Here is a 22,473-nt window from a genome sequence, read left to right as displayed (position 1 = left end):
TTGATCTCTTTTGATTTAAAAAAATATATTTTTATTTTATTTAAAAACAAGAATAAACAGTGGCACTTTTAAGTCTTCTAGAATGATCAGTTCTTTTGCAATTGAATTTGAAGGAACTGTACATTAATTTCCAACAGCAAGACGAAAACATTTCAATAATGGGTTGACTTGGATTTTATTTTTTTACTTATATTATGTAAAAATATTTTATTTTATCAATGCAAGTATTCACTTTTTAAAGTAATTTATTTTAATTTCTTTTAAAAAACCATAAATCTATGTTAGAGGAAAGCACCAGTATCTTCTTTTTTTTGTAAAAGTAAATTGAAGAGCATGTTTTTACTCTCTCTTTTTTTCCCTCCAAGATAGTTCAACTTATATTGAGTTTTCTCAAATACCCTCTTGATAAATAATTCATTTTGATGTTCCTTAAGAACCTGTTTGTTTCTTTGTTTCTTTTCCAGTTCAATATTTGTTTCCTGTCTCAATGTTTCCAAGAAAAAAAAGAGAGAGCATTTTAAAAACTACAGTAGAAATTGAAAACAATCATCTAAAGGTTTTTTTCGGATAATCAACAATCTTCTTAAGGTAACCTAGTTATCAATGATGATACGTAAGACCAGCTAACTTCCCCAAGATCAACTTCAATATGGCCAATGATCTAGCTAGTGATATCCAAGATTTACTTGAGTCAATAGTACCGGTCGGTTAAATTATAGCTAGCACTCACTATTCTCCTCTAGATCACTAGCATAGAGGGAATAGCAGGACATGCCTCGGGCAAAGCCGAGGAAGAGTCAAGTAGGCTTGGCTCTGCGGCAAATCCATTTTTTCTACCGGATCGCTTTCTCGGAATGCCAGAAGCTTTTAATGGGCAAGAGGCCCACTCGATAATCGCAAGTCTACCATATCTCGGTTAGGTTTAGACCAAAGACAATTCAAAGAAACTAAATTTACGGTTGGGCTGGGACTTTAATGTAGCCCTAAACATTAAAGTCGCATGAATAAATATTGTTCCGAATTTGCATGCTTCCTGGCTTTCTGCTGTTGCGAACACTTAAATTTTGCGTTGGTAAAATCTTGATTTCCCCTCTTGACTAGAGGATTGTGGAGGGTCTCATTGTAGGCCCAAAACTTTGTTTTATCTCATTCACGTCCTTCAAGTGTCACCAATTTTCCAAGCGTCCTTCCACCCATCTATGTTTGTGATTGAGGAACTAATTAAGTGAAACTATTTTGTCTACATTGTCTTCAAGTTTTGAAAAACTCTCAGCTAAAGCAACCATTCATGAATCATGAAATTACCATAAAAAAAATAAAATAGAAAGGTCCTGTAAATACTGTTATGCTTCATGTACAGATCCAGAAATTACCAAGACCATCATAACAAAAAACAATTTTTTTTAAATATTTAATCAAAGCAAATACGCTCTCTGTAGTAATGACCTTTTTAACTTCTTTTAACAATCCCTTTTATTTTCTTCTAGGATTATATTTTCAAGGGATTTCATTGGTTATATACATGTACAGCACTGTTAATTTTTCAAAAGTTTAATGCTCAAGATTAATGGGTTTATGTAGGTTTTATAGAGTGATGTTGAAAGGCGAAGGAGATGACAGAAATCTATCTATGTAATTGCATCACCCTCTGAACAGAAAAGGAACTAATTATAATCCCCCTTATCATTTTTATAGAAAGCAATTTTATTAATATCAAATTGATCTTTTAGTATTTTTTTTTTAAAAAAGAGAAAATAGATCGGAAAAAATCCTTGTATATATTGGTGAATTAAGGCAACATTTTTTTTTTCATGGATAAAAAATAGAGTTCTTTGAACACTGTCAATGGATATCATTCTCTTTCGAATAACAAAATAAAATCTCAAAATATTTATTTAGATGACCTAATCTTTCAAATAAACTAGAGACATAAGACTCTCATTTGGCGAGAGATAAACATACCAATAAATCATATTTGAAAAGATTCATTCTAGCCCTTTGTAGTTTTAATAGTTCAAAATTGTCCTCTTTCTTTTTAGACAATTACCTCCGTATCTCTTCAAACTCTCTTTACCCCATACCTTTGAATCCTTGCTCACGCCCCCACCGAACCGTTGGAATCAGACCAAGGCTATGGTCAGTCACCAGACTTTGCCACAAGTCGGTTTTTGGTGCAAATTCTTTCTTAGATTACTTGTTCTAAAATCCTTAAATTTTTACAAGAGAAGTTCGGTAAGAGGGCTGTTGCCTGGTTCTCATGCCAGCACGAAGAGTTCGCACTGTGCCCAAGCACCCACCGAAAAACCTAGTCTTGGCTTCATTTTTTACCAACCAACTTTAAATCTTTTGACCCTATGCAAATCCATCTGTCGCTTCCGTTCTGCATTGCAGTCTGAAGAAATGAAGGGTAACAGATTGATTATAGCATAAGTGACCATACTAGTTATACATGCACAACTCTAAAACTTATCCAAGAGCAGTAGAGAACACAAAATCGGGGTTGAAACTTCACGAGTTACTAGATCATGCGCTCCTCAATGGGGCAAAATTTCCTACATAGCGATCGATTCATTAATGAACATTTCTTTACAAGGCCTACTTTGTTCTTCCCGTCATCTATGGATGGTCGGAAGACGAGTGCCATCACCTGTCTTTAGGGGCGTTTCTCATGTTTTGAGATGTTTCAAGAGAACAACCGACCAAAGGCCTTTTGGGCTTCTAATCACTGAGGTAGAACGAAACATTTTGCTATCATGCTTGTGTTGTTACATGTACATGAGAATTCTCAATCCTAGCATCTCCAGCTAACCACTACCTGAATCCAACTTCCACTCCCCGCTAACAATAAAACATTACTCTCTTTACATTCTCTTTCAAGGCCGGCAGTGGCCGGACACCAGATTCTCCTGTTCGTGTTCCCTTAGCACCATGGCCAGCACCACTGCCTGCTGAGCCATTCTCCTGCATTACTGGCTCCGGGTAAAATCGAGCACGAAAAGCAGCTAAATGCGCATAGTATGCTGGAGGAACTGCACAAAAACCACTAGCCACTTGAGTTGTAAGTTGTAAAACAACCTGCTAGAACACCCAGCAGAGAACAGGAAAAACTTAAGATGAGGAATTCTTTCATCATATGTCCATAATTTATTTGTTCGCATTAAATGCACCAGACTAGCTAAAGGCCTAAAATTGCATGTGTTGTGCATCTATGGGTTTGTGCGGAGCGGGAGAATATGAAAAATCATGAAACAAATTCCCCTGATTGTTCATATGTTCTTCTCCCTCAAGCCAGAAACCTCATTAACAAGTAGCCAATTTCATAGTTCCTTTTGTTTTCTCCAAAAGAGAAGTTCATAAAAGCATCCAATTAATCAAGCTTCTGCTGTACTTTTTTTTAAATAGCTCAATTTTCTAGTTCTTGCAAAAAGACTTTCAGGAGGTTAACTTCAATGGACAAAGGACCAGTATATAGTGTCCACATGATTTACCTACTGAAACAGAGCGAGTGCACCTAGCATACGTGTAGCAGAGATTGTTTGTCAAAGACTGGATTCCATCAGCTGTGAAGTTGTTCTCATCCCACAAAACATGATAGTGAGCTGGCCTACTTGTCCCCTGTCACATCAGATAGAAGCAAGTTCATCTCTATCTCAGAGAAAGCAAGACAGACAGTAGTAAATAAATATACTGATATTCAAAATTTGGAAGATACAAGTCATCCTTATTTCAAACTGTCAGCATTTGCAAGAGATCCTCAGCAACAACACATAACAACATTGAGCATTTGCAGAACAAGTTAAAAGCAATCAACAAATCACTACTTCAAATCTCAACTTTAGCAAACATTATCTGGCAGCATCCACCATGCTTGGAAATTATATCTGACACAAGTCTCTGATCTGTCCATCAGTCTGATTTCAGTTTAATCCAACCTCATGTTCCATTCATTCCCGTTAAGTAGCATCAAGTTAAGATTCCTGCGTTTCCTATCTCAACACGTTAGAAAATTGTGTTAACTCCTTTCAAATGAGCCTGCTGGTACGAGAAAGATCAATACTCGGAAATCCAGTCTGTAAACCATTAGCACACCGTTTACCTGTTGGCAAGTAGCAATAAACCTAGCCTCTCCCAACCCAAATAACATGATTCAGATTTCCAATCAAATTTAGTTTGTCCATGATAGTTGAGTAAATTATCCCATTTGCGTAGAGCACATCTTCAACAGAAGAGGTATGATATTGATTGGAATAAGAACCATCCGCCTATGACAGTCTGTCTAGCTTAAATTTTAGTGCAACTAGCACCTTATTCCTTTTCCTCTCTCTTTGAAAAGGTTCATCCATTACAAACACCCCACCACCACCACCATCATCTAAACGATCATCATAAAACAGCAAGGATGTACATGCTAAACATATACTTATGTTATGATTAATGAACCAAAACATTTCTAGTTGCTTATGAAAATTTACATTGAAGAAAGATAAATTCTACCTGAATACCAGCATGGCTACAGAGATAGAAGTCAAACTCTGATGAATGACAGATTTTAGAATCAACCACGGTGCCTGGATAACAAAAACATCAAGAAAAACGAATTTGAATAATATAAGCTATTAAAAAAGAGGGAAAAAATAGACCAGTGCATCTTTGTGCACATATACAGCCAAAAAAATATTCTAAACTTTACCAGGCAGTATGTTTCCACTCTTGTCTGTGCTAGTCCTGTCCCTGTGGTTGTTAGCAAACAATCTAGTGTGGTGACGTTTTTGTACAACAATGAAAGTTACTGGTGGCTGATAATTCGGCTCCAAAGACGCACAGGCCTGTGAAGAAATTATTTTATAGAACCAAAAATATTTCCACTTTTTTTGAATCAGAAACATGAACGTGGCATTCAATTTCTAACCTTCCGAATCGCATCCAACTCATAAAGCAGAACTTGATAAAATTGTCCTTCACTAACACCATCCCTGCACAAGTTACATCCCATCACTTTAAGAATTAAAGTATAAAAGGTCTTAATACAATGCATGCATCTTTCATATGTTCATATAGCATATCCCATAGGGAGATTTGCATGCAAATGCACAAGCATTTCCAGGCATTTGTAAAACAGAAAAGTTGAAAATGGCGCAGGTGCGCATGTAGCAATCATCTCAGCTACCTTTAATTTAACAATGACTGATTATCATAGTAGTTGGGTGCTCACACCGAAAAAGATGAACATAAATGCATATGCTCATGTAGCCATGTTCTGATTGAACATGCAGTGTCTGCCCTGAAATGATGCATACATGTTATCAGAAATTTTTTGCATAAGATGACAATACTCACCTGTAAAATATGATCCTTAGCGGCTTTTGTCCTGTTGCTTTCCTGAAAGAAATCAGAAGATCTCTGCACAGGAGAACATGATATTAAAATTGCAACATTCCAAACAATTATATAAACAATATTAAGAATTCAGGCAAAAAATAAGCCGAGGTAAGTGAAATTTCTTTACCTGATCATGCCACCGCTAACAGTACCACGGACAGGATCTTGCCATGTTTTGTACAAGTCCTGTATGAGTTCCTGTCTGTGAGCTTGAGCACATACCAATCCAGCGTATTTTGTTACTTCAGGCCAGTCCTGAGAAGCCACCACCTGCAGGCAGGCCAACATCTATCAGCAACCAGATCTTAATAAATTTGAAGAGCAGGTTCAGTAAATAGAATTTGGTAAAGAAATTCTACAGCAGCTATTGAGGGGCTTGAGTCCTCTCCATTCTCTGGGTGAGTCACATCTGCTCCAAAAATAATGGTTGGTATGTCGCTGACTAATGGTATTCTGCAGCTGATAGCATCTAAAAGGACAGTATTTCTACCACCCATCTGCACCATGGAAATGGAGAAAAATAAGTGGTGGGAGCATGAATGATTAAGTAGTTAAACATTCAGGAAAAATTCAGACACTAATCAGGAAATTAAAGAGCAAAGTAACTCATACCCACCAATACACACACACACACGAGAAAAATCAATTAGATGCATGTGTTCCATTGTATTTCTAGAACATCACTGAGGACTCTGGTAGTTTTATAAATATACAACATTTCAAGAGTCACTTCATAACTCTAGATGTGCTTCAGACATTTGTACAGCATTGCTATTTTCATAAATCAGAGAGTTGATCTAACCTTTACATTGATCTTGAGGGACACATTTGCCAAGTACTGCTTACTGATCTTGAACACATGTTTCGAGAGACAGCATTGAGATATTAAACCAAGATCAGTTTCGCATATTCGCTTCAGATCACCTAAAAAAGAGGCATATGTTACAAAATTCAAGTACTGAATCATATCTTCATTTTTTTTGTTGATTCAAGAAAAGAGAAAAAGAATAAGCATAAGACAACTTAATAGATCACAGCAATTAAATCCTCAGCACAAATGGCATACCATAGAGGGATCCATTGTTGTCAGGTAGAATAGCTAAGAGAAGCTCTAACTCTTTTCCTTTGGTTCTGTTTGTGGATGCATGATAGACATGCTTCAAAGCTTTCTCTACATGCTCAGGCCTGGCATTGTAGATAGGGATCACAGGCTCTGAATTGAACTCCTAAAAACAGAAACAAATTATCTACTTAATAATTGGTAAGGAAAAGGAAGGATGAGTGATAAAAGGCGGTCTGAATTATAGAAAAATTACCATTCCAGAAACTTGACACATTTGGGCAAGTTCATTGCAAAAGCCACGAGCAACACTCTCTTGCACACTCCTTGAGAAGTTAATACATGCCCACCGGCTTACAGTCATTCCATTAATCATTTTCTATGCATATGTGAATCAGTAGACATAAGATCATTGTTAGAAGGCATCAATGTATAGGAGTCAACTCAAATGAAAATGATATTCTTAACACATTCCAACATTCAGAGTCCATTTGCAGGTTAGAGTATAACATCATATTACCCATATATATATCTATATAAAGGAGTCCATGATTAAGGTACCAGTGCAATACCTTGTTCATCATATTCCATTGCCCCACTTGAGGCAAGCAATCCTTTTCTTTTCCAGTTTCATGATATTTCAGCTGGAGGTTCATGTGTCATTAGATGATGAACAAGTAACAATACCATCTTCCTCTAAATCAATACAAACTTTAAAGCGAAGACTTTATATTTACCCAAGGGGCAGGGAGAATTCGAGCCTCAACAGAAGCAAGCTTTTCACTGATTTTGATCCCAAACTCCTTTGCGTAGGGGTCTTGATCATAAGCGTTATTCTGGACAGTCTGCTTGTGTTGGAAAGCGCAGAGTGCAGAATGTTAAAAGAATAAAATAGGACAAAAAAAAAAGCAAAGCATTAATGCAATACCAAAAGACACAAGACCACGAGCTAATTTCTAGTAAAATTGCATGATTCTCAAGCTTTTCACTGATTTTGATCCCAAACTCCTTCGCGTAGGGGTCTTGATCATATGCGTTATTCTGAACAGTCTGCTTGTGTTGGAAAGCGCAGAGTACAGAATATTAAAAGAATAAAATAGGACAAAAAAAAAAGCAAAGCATTAATGCAATACCAAAAGACACTAGACCGCTAATTTCTAGTAAAATTGCATGATTCTTTGTGAGCAGGAGTAAAATTTAAAGTTTGTGCAATTATTTGAACATGGAAATGACAGCAGTAATTCCATCAATGTCAATGCTGGTCCAACTAAAATGAGAGCACTCAAGATTCTGTCAGAGACCTTGCATCTAACACAAAGCTTGTAAAGCATGGTGTGGCACTTCAGTCATGGCATAACATGGGATATTATTTTTTAAGCAATAAGATTGCACAGTTTCTATTTTTCCAGTGATAGATGCGTGTTGCTAAAATTCACAAATCCAACTTGTTTGGTCTCCACAAACAATATTCGCTTGAAGAGAAGGGAAGTCAAAACACCACAAATACCTGCAAAATGTCATTTTCCCGATCCCTCGGTCTTTGACATGTAACTTTTAGAAGGGCAGTAATTTGCCTCTCATTCAAACGTTTTAAGCAATAAGATTGCACAGTTTCTATTTTTCCAGTGATAGATGCGTGTTGCTAAAATTCACAAATCCAACTTGTTTGGTCTCCACAAACAATATTCGCTTGAAGAGAAGGGAAGTCAAAACACCACAAATACCTGCAAAATGTCATTTTCCCGATCCCTCGGTCTTTGACATGTAACTTTTAGAAGGGCAGTAATTTGCCTCTCATTCAAACGTTTTGTGTACCGTTGCCCCTCCACAATTTTGCAAGCCTGGCAAGCCAATTTGGAATCCACAAAAACTTAACAAGAGTTAAAGAAAGACAACTGAAAGCAAGGCATTGAGCAGAATAAAGGACCTCGGCTTACCTCCATGGGTAGATAATTTGCTTTCTTCTGGTTTCCAACTTGAAGGCAAGGTAGATGTGCATGTTGAATGGTGAAGCCATACATCTCTTGGAAGTATTCAACAACTGACTTCATTGTCGAGTTATCGTCAACAGGAAACCTACACGAGAAGACCTTTGACTATAAGAACACGCATAAAGAATCACAAATATTCAGAAGCTCTTTGAATAAAACAAAATTAGAGAGAATCTTCCATTTCCTTGATCTAATTGTATGCTGGAAAACCTCAAACAACTAATCAATTGCCGTACCTTTTTCACATAAAAGAAAATCTCAATGGCCTGAGTAATTAGATAATTTAAAGAGCACATAAGCATGAGAGAACTAAAACTTACACAAGTTCTCTTGTAGGCTGAGACGTCAATCCCGAGACGCGATACTTTCTTCGTACACTCCCTCTGTGAGTTACTTCAACTTTCACTCCTCTTAGACCTTTTTTAATCTGTCATAATGTTTTTAAATAGCACCTCGAGTTAAAGTCAATTCCAAAATATTAAAAACAAAAATAGCCTTCGTCATCTCCACGGTTTAAAGTACCTTCACTCGATCAGAATCAGACAATGGCCTTGACAGTACATCTTTGCCTAGAAGCTGAGCGACAAACTCTATCACAGGAAGAGGCTCAATGAATGCAGCCGAGGCCATATCTACGCCACAATACATAAAGAAACATGAGATGAGACTGAGAAAACATCATGAAAATTACAAAAAAAAAATCTATCACCACGCTTCAATTTCTTGTAATTAAATTACCAATGTTTAAGGACAGTCCCATTTGAGTCGGTCTTATACTCTGGTAAAATCCGCACCAGGATTCCAAGCCATCACCTAGTCGCTGTGGTGCTCTTATATCGGGTGAAAAAAAGGATCTTCCAACAGGGCAATACCTTGACAGAGAAAAGACGTCGTGAAATAATAAGGCTCAATCCAAGAATTAGAAAATTATTGTGATAAAATTTGAAATGATCAGTAGACTCAATAACAAATTGTACCTCTTTGTAGAGAGCTCTCTCATTACAATGTCAAGTATCTGTAGAGCTTCCTGCGGAGCATCAGCATGTTTTCCAGCTAAGAATTGACCCAAATGATACATGTTTGCCCTTGCAACAAACTTGATCACCACTTTGTATTCTCTCTCTCTCCTGAACAATTGTTACAAGGACCAAATAATTACTTCATAACCGCGAATAAAACAGAAGAAAAATCTAGCATGCATTATTAATGTGATAAAAAGGAAACTCATCTTCTTCCTTTTTTTTCCCTCAAACTTAAATTTATATTTCTTACCCTCAATTTTCTAATTCCTTATTAATAACAATCTTATATTGAGTCAGTAGAGAAAAAGAAAGTAAAATATAAATGAAGGAACCAAGACAGAGATAATAAATACTAACTTGGGACCACTGATACCATCCTCTGCATCAACAAGCTTAATAGCGAACTCCTTCCAAGCAAACGGAAGCTTACCAGCTGTGTACAAGCTCTTTCTGCCATCATAAGCAGGCAGTCGCATTCCTAAATCAGATTCTTTGTAAAGCCTCACGAGCTCTGCCATTATAGCTCTGTTCATAGTTCTTGATGCCACTTCAGGAGTTATAGTAACCTGCAAGAATCAGAAGGAACAGATGACGAAAAATGGCAACAAGCAAAAAGAACATATTAACGGCCAGATTTAACACACTCGTAAATGTCACCAGAAGTATAGAAGAAAAAACAGAACACCTTTAATTTCATCTACAAGGCAACAGCAAAAGATAAGAAGAAACAGTATAAACGCGTCAGCTGTCAGATTGTGAAGAAACAACAGTATAAACGCGTCAGCTGTCAGATTTAGGGCCATGAATCAGCAATGCCATAAATTCTCTTCAGAAAAGAAATTATAAACTTAAATATTCTACAGCAGCGTATATAAACAGTCATGTTCAATACTGTAAGAATCCATCCAAGAAACAGAGAACAATTAGAACATTTATGTGCTCAGTGTCGGGTTAAGGGCCCAGATGGTGAATACAGAAAAATCCATTAGACAAAACTTGGGAAGAAAAGGAAGAGGAAGGAAAGAAAAGAATCAAAAGACATCATCTTTTCCTTCATTACAATAAATGAAAGAAGCTTACATCATACTGGTTCAAGTCCTTGTCTGGTAACTCTGCAAAGAAATGGTTGGCCTTAACAATACACTTGCTACCACCTTGACCATAACCAGGCCTACGCGCGAAACTCAAAGACTTGCTTGAGGTTGGGAACCCCGGACCCATCTCCATTTCACAAACATTTTTACCAGTCTCAATAGGCCCAGTTGAAGTAGTTGACAGGAGATCACCAACTGGATTCACAACAGGTTTATGTACTACGGTACAGGGCCTTGAACAAGGCCTCATACATACATCTCCTTGATCAGACTTTCTACCACCTCTGCCTCTCCTTCTCCCTCTATTCTTTGAAGGAGGTGAGGTCTGGTTTTGGGGTTTAGTGTTGGAACTTTCTTGGAGTGGTTGTGGTGGTCCCTTGCCATTTTGAGCAGTTTTGTGGTGTTTTTGAGGTTGGTTTATGGAGTTCTGCATGTGAGTTTTTATCACCAAGTGCTGCTCTGAGCTCTCTTTCATTTGCCTTATAGGCATAGCTAGTTTTTTCTTTCACTTTATTCCCTTCACTCGCTGAAACTTTATGTGAAAGCAGCAATATACTTTGTCTTCAAAAAAGTAAAGATTCACCAAATGCAAAAATACACTTTATTTATCTTCTAGTATTTTTGCTTGTTGGCCTCACAGGCTTGGACTTAAGACCACTTCCTCCTCTGCAACCAAAAAAGGTTCAAAATCATTAAGAGAAAATGCATGGCAGCCTAGTGAACAAAAAACTAAACACTGTAAAGAAACAGGAATGATAATGATGACGGTGCAATTCAAAGAAGTTTTATACGCAAGTAAAAGGGTATGGATAAAAGGCCGGGACTTTTTTGCACTTCACAAGCAGCACTAGTCCTTCGCCAATTTTGAAATCAAGCCTTTCACCTCTGATTCAGCATACAAACCCCATAAACATATATAAAGTACTAAAAAAATGAAAACCCAAAAGCAAGAGTTACAGTTTCTCTCTGACCGGTAAACCATTGAAGTGGAGAATGCAAAACATGAGTGCACAATCCATTAATAGCACAGGCACATATATATGGTATAGATTGCTTGTTGAAGCTTTAAACAGATTTTTTTTCCTTTAAAAACTACCTTAAAATCTCATAAAGGAACCAAGAAAAAGAAGGGGGGAAATTAAAACAAGAAACCCCAAATAAGACCAACAGCTAAAAATCAGGTCCGCGACTCGAAAATGATGCCAGATTCAAAGAAAAAACTGACTATCCCCAATCCAAAATCTTCTTATAGATGGTTCTATTTAGCAAGCCCAATGACAATGAATCGAAAGGACAAGAACAAGCAAACAAAGCAGTAGTACAAAAGAAATCAAATATATTAGTAGAAGGAAGAAGCCCAAGAAATACATTAGTTATATACCCAGCAGACAGAACCAAAACGTTAAGCCTATCTGTTCCTTGGACAAAACTGAAAGTTCATAAATAAAAGATCAGGTAAAAACCAAGCAGATAAAAACACAGCAAGAGCATTACAGAAAATTCTATTTTATTTTAAGAGAGGTTTGAAACCCATATGAGTACACGTAGAAGAAAACAAAAAAAAAAAGGAACAAGGAGGAGTAAGGTTGGTGTATACAAAGCGAAGGAATAAACTTTGAAAAGGGCAGTGAAATCACTATCATACCCAAGCAAATTTATTGCTTAGATAAAAATGTCACAGCAATAAATACCAACAACGACTCCGACAACAAGAGAGAGGGTGAGGGAGAGAACTACCCATACACAACACTCACCAGCTCACTCACTCAGTCGGTAACAACCAAGATACAAGAGTTGAGGTTGCCAGAAGAGAAATGTTTGAGAGAAGAGGTAGACAAAGAACGTGAAATGATGGGTTTAAGGAGAAAGGAAAGTGAAGGCTTTTTATGGAGAGTTTCAGTTCTTCTGGCTTTAGAAATAAAAGAGTAAGAGAGAGAGAGAATTCTAGAGAGACGATGATGATGATGATGAATCTTTATACACGCATGCAAGTGTGCTTTTGGTGTTTTCTTTATCACGTGTAAAAGGCTTTGTGAGTGAGGCCCTCTGCCATGCCTTCCCCCCCTCTCTCTCTCTCTCTCTCTGCTGCTTTATATATTACGACTGCCTGCTTTTAGCCCCTCTCTCTCCCTGTCTTCGGTTTCAGTTCTTGATGACTGAATTGCGCAGCCTCGGGGACGTACCATTGCTTAAAAATATAGGAGCAATTTGAAAAGAAAATATAAAAATAAGCAAGCAAATATGTAAGTGACACGCTTAAGAAAAGGGCAATGCGGTAGACAAGACTAGAGGGAGGGGAGGGATGGGGTTTAATATTAGAGAATACTGATATTATTACTATTGTTGTTGTTATCTGTATGGTCCAAAGAGAGTCACTGAGTAAATATAAAAGCAACCATCGACAGAAGAAGAATAATTCGAACTCGCAGTCCTCACTTCTGCAGATTTCTACATATGTTATGTAATGTTCACTCTTTTTCTCTCCCTCCCTCCCTCTCTCTCTTTTTTTTTTTAATTCCTAATTCTTAATTTCTCTTGAACTATTTCGAATATTCTCCAGTCCCTATGTGCCCACTAAACAAACAACACCCCCATCCATTATCACAGCCTTGCTGAAGCCTTCAACGGTCGATTCAAGGGGACTTTAGAACACCGGGTCCACCTTCCTTTCTTTTATTTTTTTTTCCTTACTCCTTATCTATATATGTGGCTCCCACTGGCTTTTTGTATTGATGGTCTGATGATCCAGCGGGCATCATGCTCTACCTTCAATTCATGGCCTTGGCCCCCACCAATCTGAGGGCTTTGATGAGGAGCAATGCAAAGTGCTCGGTCCTTGTTGCTTTCTTATTTTGTTGGGTTCTGTAGGGGAAATGATCAAAAGATCATAGATTCATAGGTTTGTTAATGAGCAGGGAAGTACTTGATGATAGCCTTGGATTTTTGGATAATAGGACAGGGAAAAAGGGAGGAAGGAGCGCGTACCGAGGGAGAATAGTGATTGTGCATCATGGTATCCTCGACTTGGGGAGGGAAAAGGATCCCACTAAACGCATGTTCTTGGTGGGAAATCAAACTAAAGTTTGATGAAAACCACTTCATTATATTTTGGATGGTTCTGATTGGATCGTCTCGGATGGGATTAGTGCTTCGTTGACCAAGTTTGAAATGCTTGTGGCTTTACTGTCTCTGTACAAGCAATGGTGGGCAGTTTATTAGCGGGTAAAATAAATCCTTTCCAGCAAGAGAGGGAAAAAAAAAGAAAAAAAAACAGAGCGTTTGTGTTTGTATCCTCGACGGGGATACTTTGGATTTGTTTCTTCAAATAAACGTGGTGTATTTTGTCGTAAAAATAAAAAATCATGCAATCTCTTTGGATCTGCTTCTTCCCATATCAATTCACTGTGAAGAAATACGATTGGTCCTCTCGGCTGTTTTACATAGTATCTGTTGACAAAATTGTTCATGTGATATGATTACGTAGTGATAGCAAGCATCCACCTCCGGTTTTTCTTTGTTTTGTTCTGATTTTTTTTCCAGGAGTGTTGCAAAATAATCCTGCCGTCAACAATATCGTGTTCTGTTTACGTATATAGAACTAGTTTTAGTTTTTTTTCCTCCCAATTCTGCGTGCAATGTTTGCTGGTGAGTAGTAGATGTTTATCACTGGTAGTATTTTTTGTGGTAATGGATTTGGAAAACTCCGAGATTTTAATTGAGCTCGTAGGTTTTATACTCTACATCTCGATAGTATTTATAATTTATTGTATTTGCGGGGAAAAATTAGTAATTTATGTATTCAATTTTATAATGTACCAAATCAAATAGGCATTGGGTGGCATAAGAACCATTAGGTGTTGCTCTCCCTTTGCCAACCCTAAACTCCTGGAAAATCACCAATTATTTAGCCCTCCGAACTCGACTGTTTCTTCAAGTTTTCTTGAACTTTTTATAAACCGTGTAACGTTTTGTGTAGGCTCTTGTTGTGTGTACTCATAAGAATTTGTAATATCTTTCATGCATCTCTCTAACATGTATGTTTTTCTCTAAAGTCCTAGTTTAAGAATATCTCGACCATTAAAAAGCTTTGGCAATCAAATAAACAAGTAAACCCCAAAGATCAGGGATTCATGATGAATATGTCACTTGTGAAAGAAGGCTTGACATTAATTTGCAATTTGGAATCCAGCAAGTTCAGATGTAAAGGTGGATATGACCAGCAGCATCTTTCAATATAATTAAGCTGAAAATTAAACGTAAAAAGGTGGATTGGCTTCGATATGGGTTGAAATATATATATATATATGGTGTACTAGATCACTTTGAAATATATATATATATGGTGTACTAGATCACTTCATCTTCACAGCTTATATGGTTAGAGTTATGATCTCAATTATGAACTTTGTCAAGTTTAATAATTTTATTTTTAAAATAATTTTTTTTAAATTATATAATAAAAAAACTATCACAAAATTAAATATCAATCTCATGCGATTATAGTATCCCTGTAAAAAATAAATAAAAACAAATTATAAAGACTAAACCTTAAGTAATATGATATCCTTATGAAAAATAAACAATTATAAATTACAAGGATTAATTTAAAATCTATCAAATAATTGAATAATAAAACTAAAAAATAAAAAGAAAAAAATTAAAATGAAAAAAAGAGCCACAAACTGTAATCTTTTTTTTTCTTGCTGTGTTACATTCCTTTTTTTTTTTGACATTGCTCTTTAGAAAAAAAAACCCTCGTTTGGGAAAAAAAATCTCAAAGGTTGACTTTAACAAAATAAACAAAATGGAAGGAAAAAACATTGTGGCCATGGACTTAATTTACTATTCAACATGAAAGTGTAATTATTTATTTCCCTTTAAAAACAAAATCAGTGAACTTGTATTTGAAGGTAACTTAGTCTTTACATATACTCTCTTAGCTACTATAAAATTAAATAGGATAACTCGGGTTTATTTTTTATTTTTTAGCATAATAGAATTATTTAGAGTTTATTTAAAAGCGTGGTAGAGATTGATTTTCAAAATGTTTTTCTCTTGAAAATAAATCAAAATAATACATATTTTTATTTAAAAAAAATATTTTTAATATTTGTATATCTAAGTGATCAAAAAATATAAAAAAATAATTTAAATTATACATCTAAGTGATCAAAAAATATAAAAAAAATAATTTGAAGCAAAATAATTCAAGATTGATGAAAAGCTGGTGCAACCACAAGCGCAAACAAAGTCTTAATTATCTTCAAAAGGAAAAAAATGAATTGTCATTTTCATCTTTTTTTTTATTAGCATGATAAAATGATGGTATTACCCTTAAAAGAATAAAAAACTGTGGTGCTATTTTTTGCCTTTTCATCTTTTTATTTATTATATTTATGTTTGCTTTAATATAATTGTGTCTATTAATACTTATAAAACATTCAAAATAAAAGGTAAAGTGATTAATATATGCATAGCATGCATTCACATGTCATGAACTCCACTACTTTTGGATGAGGCATGCAAAGGCTTTTGATGGTCAACAAAGGGTTTGTTTTGTGTAGTTCAACTCGTCTCGGTAGCTTTTTCTTTTCACAAAAACGAATGTAGCGTTTTGACCTCTAGTTTGATTTCGATGGACTTTTCTTTTTTTACTTCTTTTCTTTCCCGCCTTTGATTTTCATGTATCTTCAGAATTTCAAACCAAACCTTCAATTTGCTTTCCCTTCAAATTGATTCACATTCTTTTGGTTATTTTTTTTTAATGGTTTTATAGAATTGTGATTTTATTCTATTTAATTCTTCTTTAATTTCTTATGTGTCAAGTTTAGTCTTATTTTTTTATTGTTTTTTATTTTATTTTAAATAATTTTTATAATTGAAGTTTTTTTACTTTTGCAATTTTATCCATCTTTTTTTTTAATCCTTGATTTTTTTATAAATTCCTTTTGCTTTGGCAATTTTATTTTTTTACGATTTCACCCCAATATTAAATTGATTGAGAATTAAGTTTAGTGATTGAACCTAAATTTAGGATTTCATGAGTTGCTTATTTGAAGGATTAACTCAAGTTTATGAGATTTATATAGTTTGATTTTTTTTCTTTTTAAGCTAGTTATTTTTTAATTTTATCATTCAATATTTATTTATTTTTTAATTTCATCACCTTTTAGTTTTTAATCTGTTATATTTGATCCTAATTTTTTAATTAAATTTTTTATACAATTTCATCCTCCTTTAATTTTTTTCCTACGTAATTCAACTCTTATTTTTTTTGTTGCAATTCTTTTTTTCCTTGGCATTTTTTAATTTATATATTTTTTTATAATTTCATCACCCAATATTAAATAAATTGAGAATCAATGTTATTGATTTAACTTATGTTTAGAATTTCACATGTCATGATTGTGGACAATTAACTTTGGTTTAAAAGATTTGTTTAAGTTTTATCATTGAATATTTATTTATTTCTTAAATTTCATTTTCATTTTTTATTTGAACTTGAGACTAATTCTGACATGGTTAAGGCCACCCATGAAAGAATGAGAGAAGAAAAATGAAAGAGTTAGATTGCCAATCTGAATTAATTTATTATAATCATATCTATTACTTAAATATATGGTTGAATTTGCAAGTTATTATAATTCAATATAATGCTGTCATCTTTTTACTAAAGCTCTTGTATATTTTGCTATTTATTTATTTGATAATTCAATATTTTACATTTGAATTAAGATTAGGTAAAAATTGTAATGATGATATCATTATTTTTTTAACCAAATTATCATTTAGACAAAAGACCAGTTTGCTCCTAGCCTCTCAGGTGGAAGAAGCCCCATCAACTTTTTTTTCTCCAATTATTAATGTATATAATGATTTGTTAATTTATATATAAAACAACGATTGAGTTTTTAATTTTTATTTCAAATATTTTATTGCATTGATGAAAAGAATTAGTGACACTTGCATTTATTTAATGCAGCTGTCGGTTTGGATCCGATTCGCAGCCAAAGCACCGACCCGGACCCAGTTCATTGTTTTTTTTTTTTGCCCCTCGCTTAATCTTAATAATGAAAGTTCACGGCATTGATGAAATTTTTATCTCGAGATTTGGCAATTCCCAGTTTCCCATCAGCATCCATGGATCCCTGTTGCCTTTTCTTCCAGTATTATTGTCTCTGTGACTCTTGGCGATTAATTATCCTCCCATCCCTGCTACATTAATTTCCTGTCATCGGCACTGTAACTCTCTCTCTCTCTCTCTGTCATTTCTTCAAAGAGCTGATTAGCTGTCTCCAATGACAGTTACAATGCATAAAACTCCTTTCCAATCCGGGACCAGGACTCAATTACTGAATGACGATGATCAGTGAACGTGATCTGATCTTCAATCTCTACCAACAAATTGCATTTTCCTCTAATATCCCTCGGTTTCATCCCGTCCTTTTCAAAGTTCGATTTTAAATTTTTTTTAAATAGTCTAATTTTATCATGGAAGTCTCTGTCGACATTTAAATATGGAGTCCAAATCTCAAATCTAAACAGGCTGTCTTCTCAATGATCAATTCTATTGTCATTTGAGCTTAGACATGAAAAAACCTCCTTCACAATTATTTCCGTCGCTGGGTAATCACTGTAACGATTATTTCTAGAACATCTAATTTCAAAATCTATTTATCTTTGGCTGCAACGTTAATATCAATCCAGCCTCGAACCCCGTACTTGGGAAGGATATAAAGTATATTCTAGTTTTTATAGTGATGCATTACGTTGCTGATCAATTTCTTTTAAAAAAATTGAATGTAATGTTCGTCTTATAAAGAATTATTTAATATTGTTATCAAACTTAAACTAATATGCTGAATTTAAATTTTTTTAATCCAATTTTTTTAATAAATTAAATTTAAAATTAAATTATATAGAAATTATCTCAACATTACATTATAAATTTAATCATTTCAAAAATAATATGAATTATAGATAAAAAAAAATATAGGATTAAAGAAAAAGAAGAATGAAAAGAACGGGAAAAAAAAAGAAACTCCTTTCTATTCATGTGAATAATTAAGGAAGGGAGTCATACCTCAATTTTATTTTTTTAAATATAAAACATAATGTATATGGTAACATAAAAAGGTAACCAAATAAAATTTCTAACATTTAGTGTGTATTTCATGTTTTGCTAGTTTTTCTGATTATGGTTTTTAAAAAATATATATTTCATTAAAATTAGTGTGCAATGAATTTTTACTCGCCAGATAAATAAAAAACATGTATTTATTAATTATAAATAAAAAATATATTATTTTAGCTTCAACTAAACTAATATTTGAACTATAATTATACATGAATTTCAATGTAAATATATAAAAAAAATTATTTGATTAACTAAACACTAATTTCTTAACAATTAAAAAAAATAACAAATATTTATCGGTGATAAAAAAAAATAGAAGCTCACAATGCCAAACAACATTTTACAGTAAAAGGAAAAGAATGTAATGTGTTATCGTATCCATAGTTTCAAAACTCGACCTAATGATTAGCCTGGTCCAAGATTTCAGATTCGAGTTTTGATTGGATTATCAGGGCAGTCAAGTCAAATTTTATTTTAAAAAAAATTAAAATAATGTCATTTTGATAAAAAAAAATAAAAAAATATAAAAATTAATGGATTTGCAATCAATTTTTTTGCAATTAATTTTTTTCAAGTTAACTGGGTTGTTAGGTTAACTTACTAGATTAATCAAGTCACAATGAATTTTTTTTTTTTAACCCAATTTTATTTCAGCCCTGATTTAATAAATTTCTAAATTAACCCGCAGAGGTGAGCTAAATTTTAAAACTACGATCTTATCTAATTAATCATGAACAAGAACAGCAAAAAAAGGGAAAAAAGAGTATCCAACTCCTTATTTTTCACCGTTTTAAAATGAAAGACTGAAGAATGCCATGCATGTACACAGGCGATAGTTAGCAAGCCATCTACATCGCTCAGGATATGAACACCATGTTTCTGACGACACGGTAGCAAGAAAAAATCCTTCGGCATGATGGCGATAAGCTTGAAAAAAACAAGACCACTTGGTCTAGGATTCTAGTGAGGAAGTCTATGTATCGAGGGGGGCAAGGGCAGGATATGTACTGCAGTATACATCATCACAGGATCTTGTGATGTGAATGTGGAATGGTCCACACAAATGAGAATGTACCATTTGTTGGATGGTTTTGGTGGCATGCACACGCATAATTCAAAATACCATAAATTCACCAAATCATTACCCCCACAAGGGATAGGGAGGAGAGAGGGGGTGCATTTTATATATAGCCAGAGGAGTTCATGACTCTGGGAAGGGAAGGGCACGTATGGGCCTGTCTTGTTTTGTTTTCGTCATCAAATAAAATAGTGGAAGGCTTATATGCTCAGTCGCTCACTATGTTGGTATTTGTGGACAAATTAGAGGTATATTTGAGAATGGTGATGACAGTGTGGTGGGGTTTCCAAGTAAATGTCTTCCCCCAGAAATGAGAAGAAAGAGAGAGTGCGTGTGGCGGGGCCCATCCTCCACCTTGTTCATCACCCGCAGCTGCCCTCTATTTTACACTTTCGTGAACGCGCTCAATTGCCTCTCTTAATTATTCCAATTCTTTCATGACTACTACTATATTATTAATTTATTTTACATAATTATATATATTCAAACTAATTTATATATATCTAAACTAATTTTTAAAAATTATAAAATTAAAAATTAAATAAATCTCTAATAACATTTAAATTTATAACATTCAAACTAATAATTTAAAGCAAACTCATAACTTAATAAGTTAAACTACATCTCATTGTTGTTCTTATTATTATTATTATTATTCAAGTGGCATGGAGAACAATGTTTTGGACAGTAACTCACACGTGTAGAGAAAGTGGACGAGTTGCACAGATAAAATTAATCACCTTTAAAATGGTAACAAGTCCTAATTATTTGGATGTGGACATGATGGATGGATGCTCCAAGTGCTTTAAGTGGGTTTGGAACACGACCAATCATTAATAGGACAAGTTCCTATCATGTCATGTGAGCCCCATGTACAGTATTACCTGGTACCATAGTTGAGATCATAGTATTGAAATCCTTTCCAGTCTTACGGGTTACCTTGAAACTCAGTTAATTTGAGGCTATAATTATACCAGATTAAAAAAAATAAAAATTATATGATCTAATAAAAAAATCTTATTATAATATATTAAATTTTATTTTTTATTAAAATAATATTATATTAATTTATTTTAAAAAAATTAATCTATATAATTTAATCAAAATCTAAAATCTAAGATTTAGATTATGCCAAATTTAAAAACTATAAATGAGATAGGTCATCATTTCCCCAGCTCTTTCATCTTTTTTCATTTTCATCTCTTAGTTGAGATGGATCATCTATCTCCTCAGCTCTCTTGTCTCCATTCATTTTCATCTTTTAGAATATTAGATGATCATAGAAAATTGACTTCAGCTAAGTTCCTGTCTGTTTGTTTATCTGGTTTTATAAAAAGTAAATTTTGAAAATTATTTTTGAAATATTTTAATATTTTAAAAAATCAGTTAATAAATAATATTTTTCAATCAAAAACATAGTGCAGGAGTTTTTTTATTCTAAAGGAAAAATACTTTATAAAGGTTATAAAAAAAATAAAAAATATTTTATTATTTATTAATTATATTACTTTTGGTCTCAAGTCTTTTGGTAACTATATATTTTATTTTAAATATATATATTTTATTTTTATATTTTAGAATTTTATTTAATTTTATTTTTCTGTCAACTTTGATTTTTTTATTGTTATTTATTTTTTTTATCATTTTTGATTGAATTTTTTACCTGTTAAATTTGATTTTTATTTTTTTAATTGTTATTTATTTTATTTTAAATAATTTTTATTTTTAAATTTTTTATATATTAAACTCGTTTTATATTATTTTAATAAACTTAAAAAAAACTAAATATTAATAAGTTGACTTACAACTTATTTTTCATAATATAATTAATTTTTTAAAATGTTGAGATGTTATAAATTATAAAAAAATTAATTGTTTTAAAAATAACTTTAAAGTACAAAAAGGGTCCTAGAAACAAGTGAAATGGTCCGAAAATAATTTTTGATGATCATAGAAAATTGATTTAAGCTAAAAGAAAGTGCAATGGTCTAGAGATATTTTTTTTGTTTTGAAAAACAAAACCTCGATATGTCCGCCGGTGGACAGTAGGGTATGATATTGGCTGGTTGCTGTGATCATTACTAGATGGTCCCTGTGCATGTTTAACCACGAACAACAAAATTCTTCAGTGGTATCATGCTGAAGACCCGATTAAAAAAGATTGTAATTTTGATACGCAGAATTCTACCGCTATAATTTTTCAAGTGGTTTCCTTGTAAAATATCATTGAAGGCCACAATGCTTCGTTGTTGAAATAGTATCCGCGCATGTGTTTATTCTGGTACCACATGGGATAATATTCGGTTATTATTTTGAAAAAAAAAAAAATAAAGATAATAAAAATAAAAGAGATAAGATAAGAAGGAAAGACTATGATAAAATTATAATGATAATCATATACATGATATAATAACTTTCTTTGTATCATATTTAATTATGATAAATAAAATATAAAAAATCTATTTTATCTTTATTATATATTGATGTTAAACTTACATATTAAAAAAACAATTCAATATTAATATTTTTTATTTTAGTTTAAATTGAGATTTAAAATTAATAGTATTATAATAACTCTAGTTATAAAATTAGAACTAACTTATAGATTGATCCAGGATCTAAACCGGTTTGGGTTTAAGAAAACACAGAGAAAGGATTAACTCAACTTGACTTGGTAAAAAAATCCAGGTCAACCTAGAATAAAACATGGAT

At 33.5% G+C, this 22,473-nt stretch overlaps 1 protein-coding gene across 4 annotated transcripts; it reads right to left on the bottom strand.

The window, feature by feature from the left end:
- Positions 1-2,496: 2,496 nt before the first annotated feature.
- Positions 2,497-12,824, bottom strand: AGO10 (Stabilizer of iron transporter SufD / Polynucleotidyl transferase). Of its 4 annotated transcripts, XM_011032316.1 has the most exons (24): positions 12,301-12,824; positions 10,533-11,212; positions 9,810-10,018; positions 9,408-9,557; positions 9,169-9,302; positions 8,953-9,062; positions 8,751-8,857; positions 8,377-8,515; positions 8,231-8,280; positions 7,947-8,013; positions 7,433-7,489; positions 7,177-7,227; positions 7,012-7,083; positions 6,696-6,818; positions 6,446-6,605; positions 6,182-6,303; positions 5,739-5,876; positions 5,507-5,649; positions 5,338-5,400; positions 4,910-4,973; positions 4,691-4,826; positions 4,495-4,568; positions 3,489-3,615; positions 2,497-3,029 (listed from the first exon to the last, which is right to left on the bottom strand). In XM_011032316.1, exons 2-24 carry the CDS (start codon positions 11,034-11,036, stop codon positions 2,839-2,841), a joined length of 2,991 nt encoding a protein of 996 aa, XP_011030618.1. In that variant the 5' UTR covers positions 11,037-11,212; positions 12,301-12,824; the 3' UTR covers positions 2,497-2,838. The 4 variants fall into 4 exon arrangements, with proteins under 4 accessions (XP_011030618.1, XP_011030619.1, XP_011030617.1 ...); XM_011032317.1 differs by lacking the exon at positions 7,433-7,489 and having other exon boundaries at positions 7,177-7,284; positions 12,284-12,824; XM_011032315.1 differs by lacking the exon at positions 7,433-7,489 and having other exon boundaries at positions 7,177-7,284.
- Positions 12,825-22,473: the final 9,649 nt, after the last annotated feature.

This window comes from Populus euphratica, unplaced genomic scaffold (assembly GCF_000495115.2).
Source record: "Populus euphratica unplaced genomic scaffold, PopEup_1.0 scaffold17.1, whole genome shotgun sequence".
Classification (NCBI taxonomy): Eukaryota; Viridiplantae; Streptophyta; class Magnoliopsida; order Malpighiales; family Salicaceae; genus Populus; species Populus euphratica.
The sequence above is the reverse complement of the archived record's forward strand: the minus strand, read 5'-3'. Positions and strand labels throughout refer to the sequence as shown.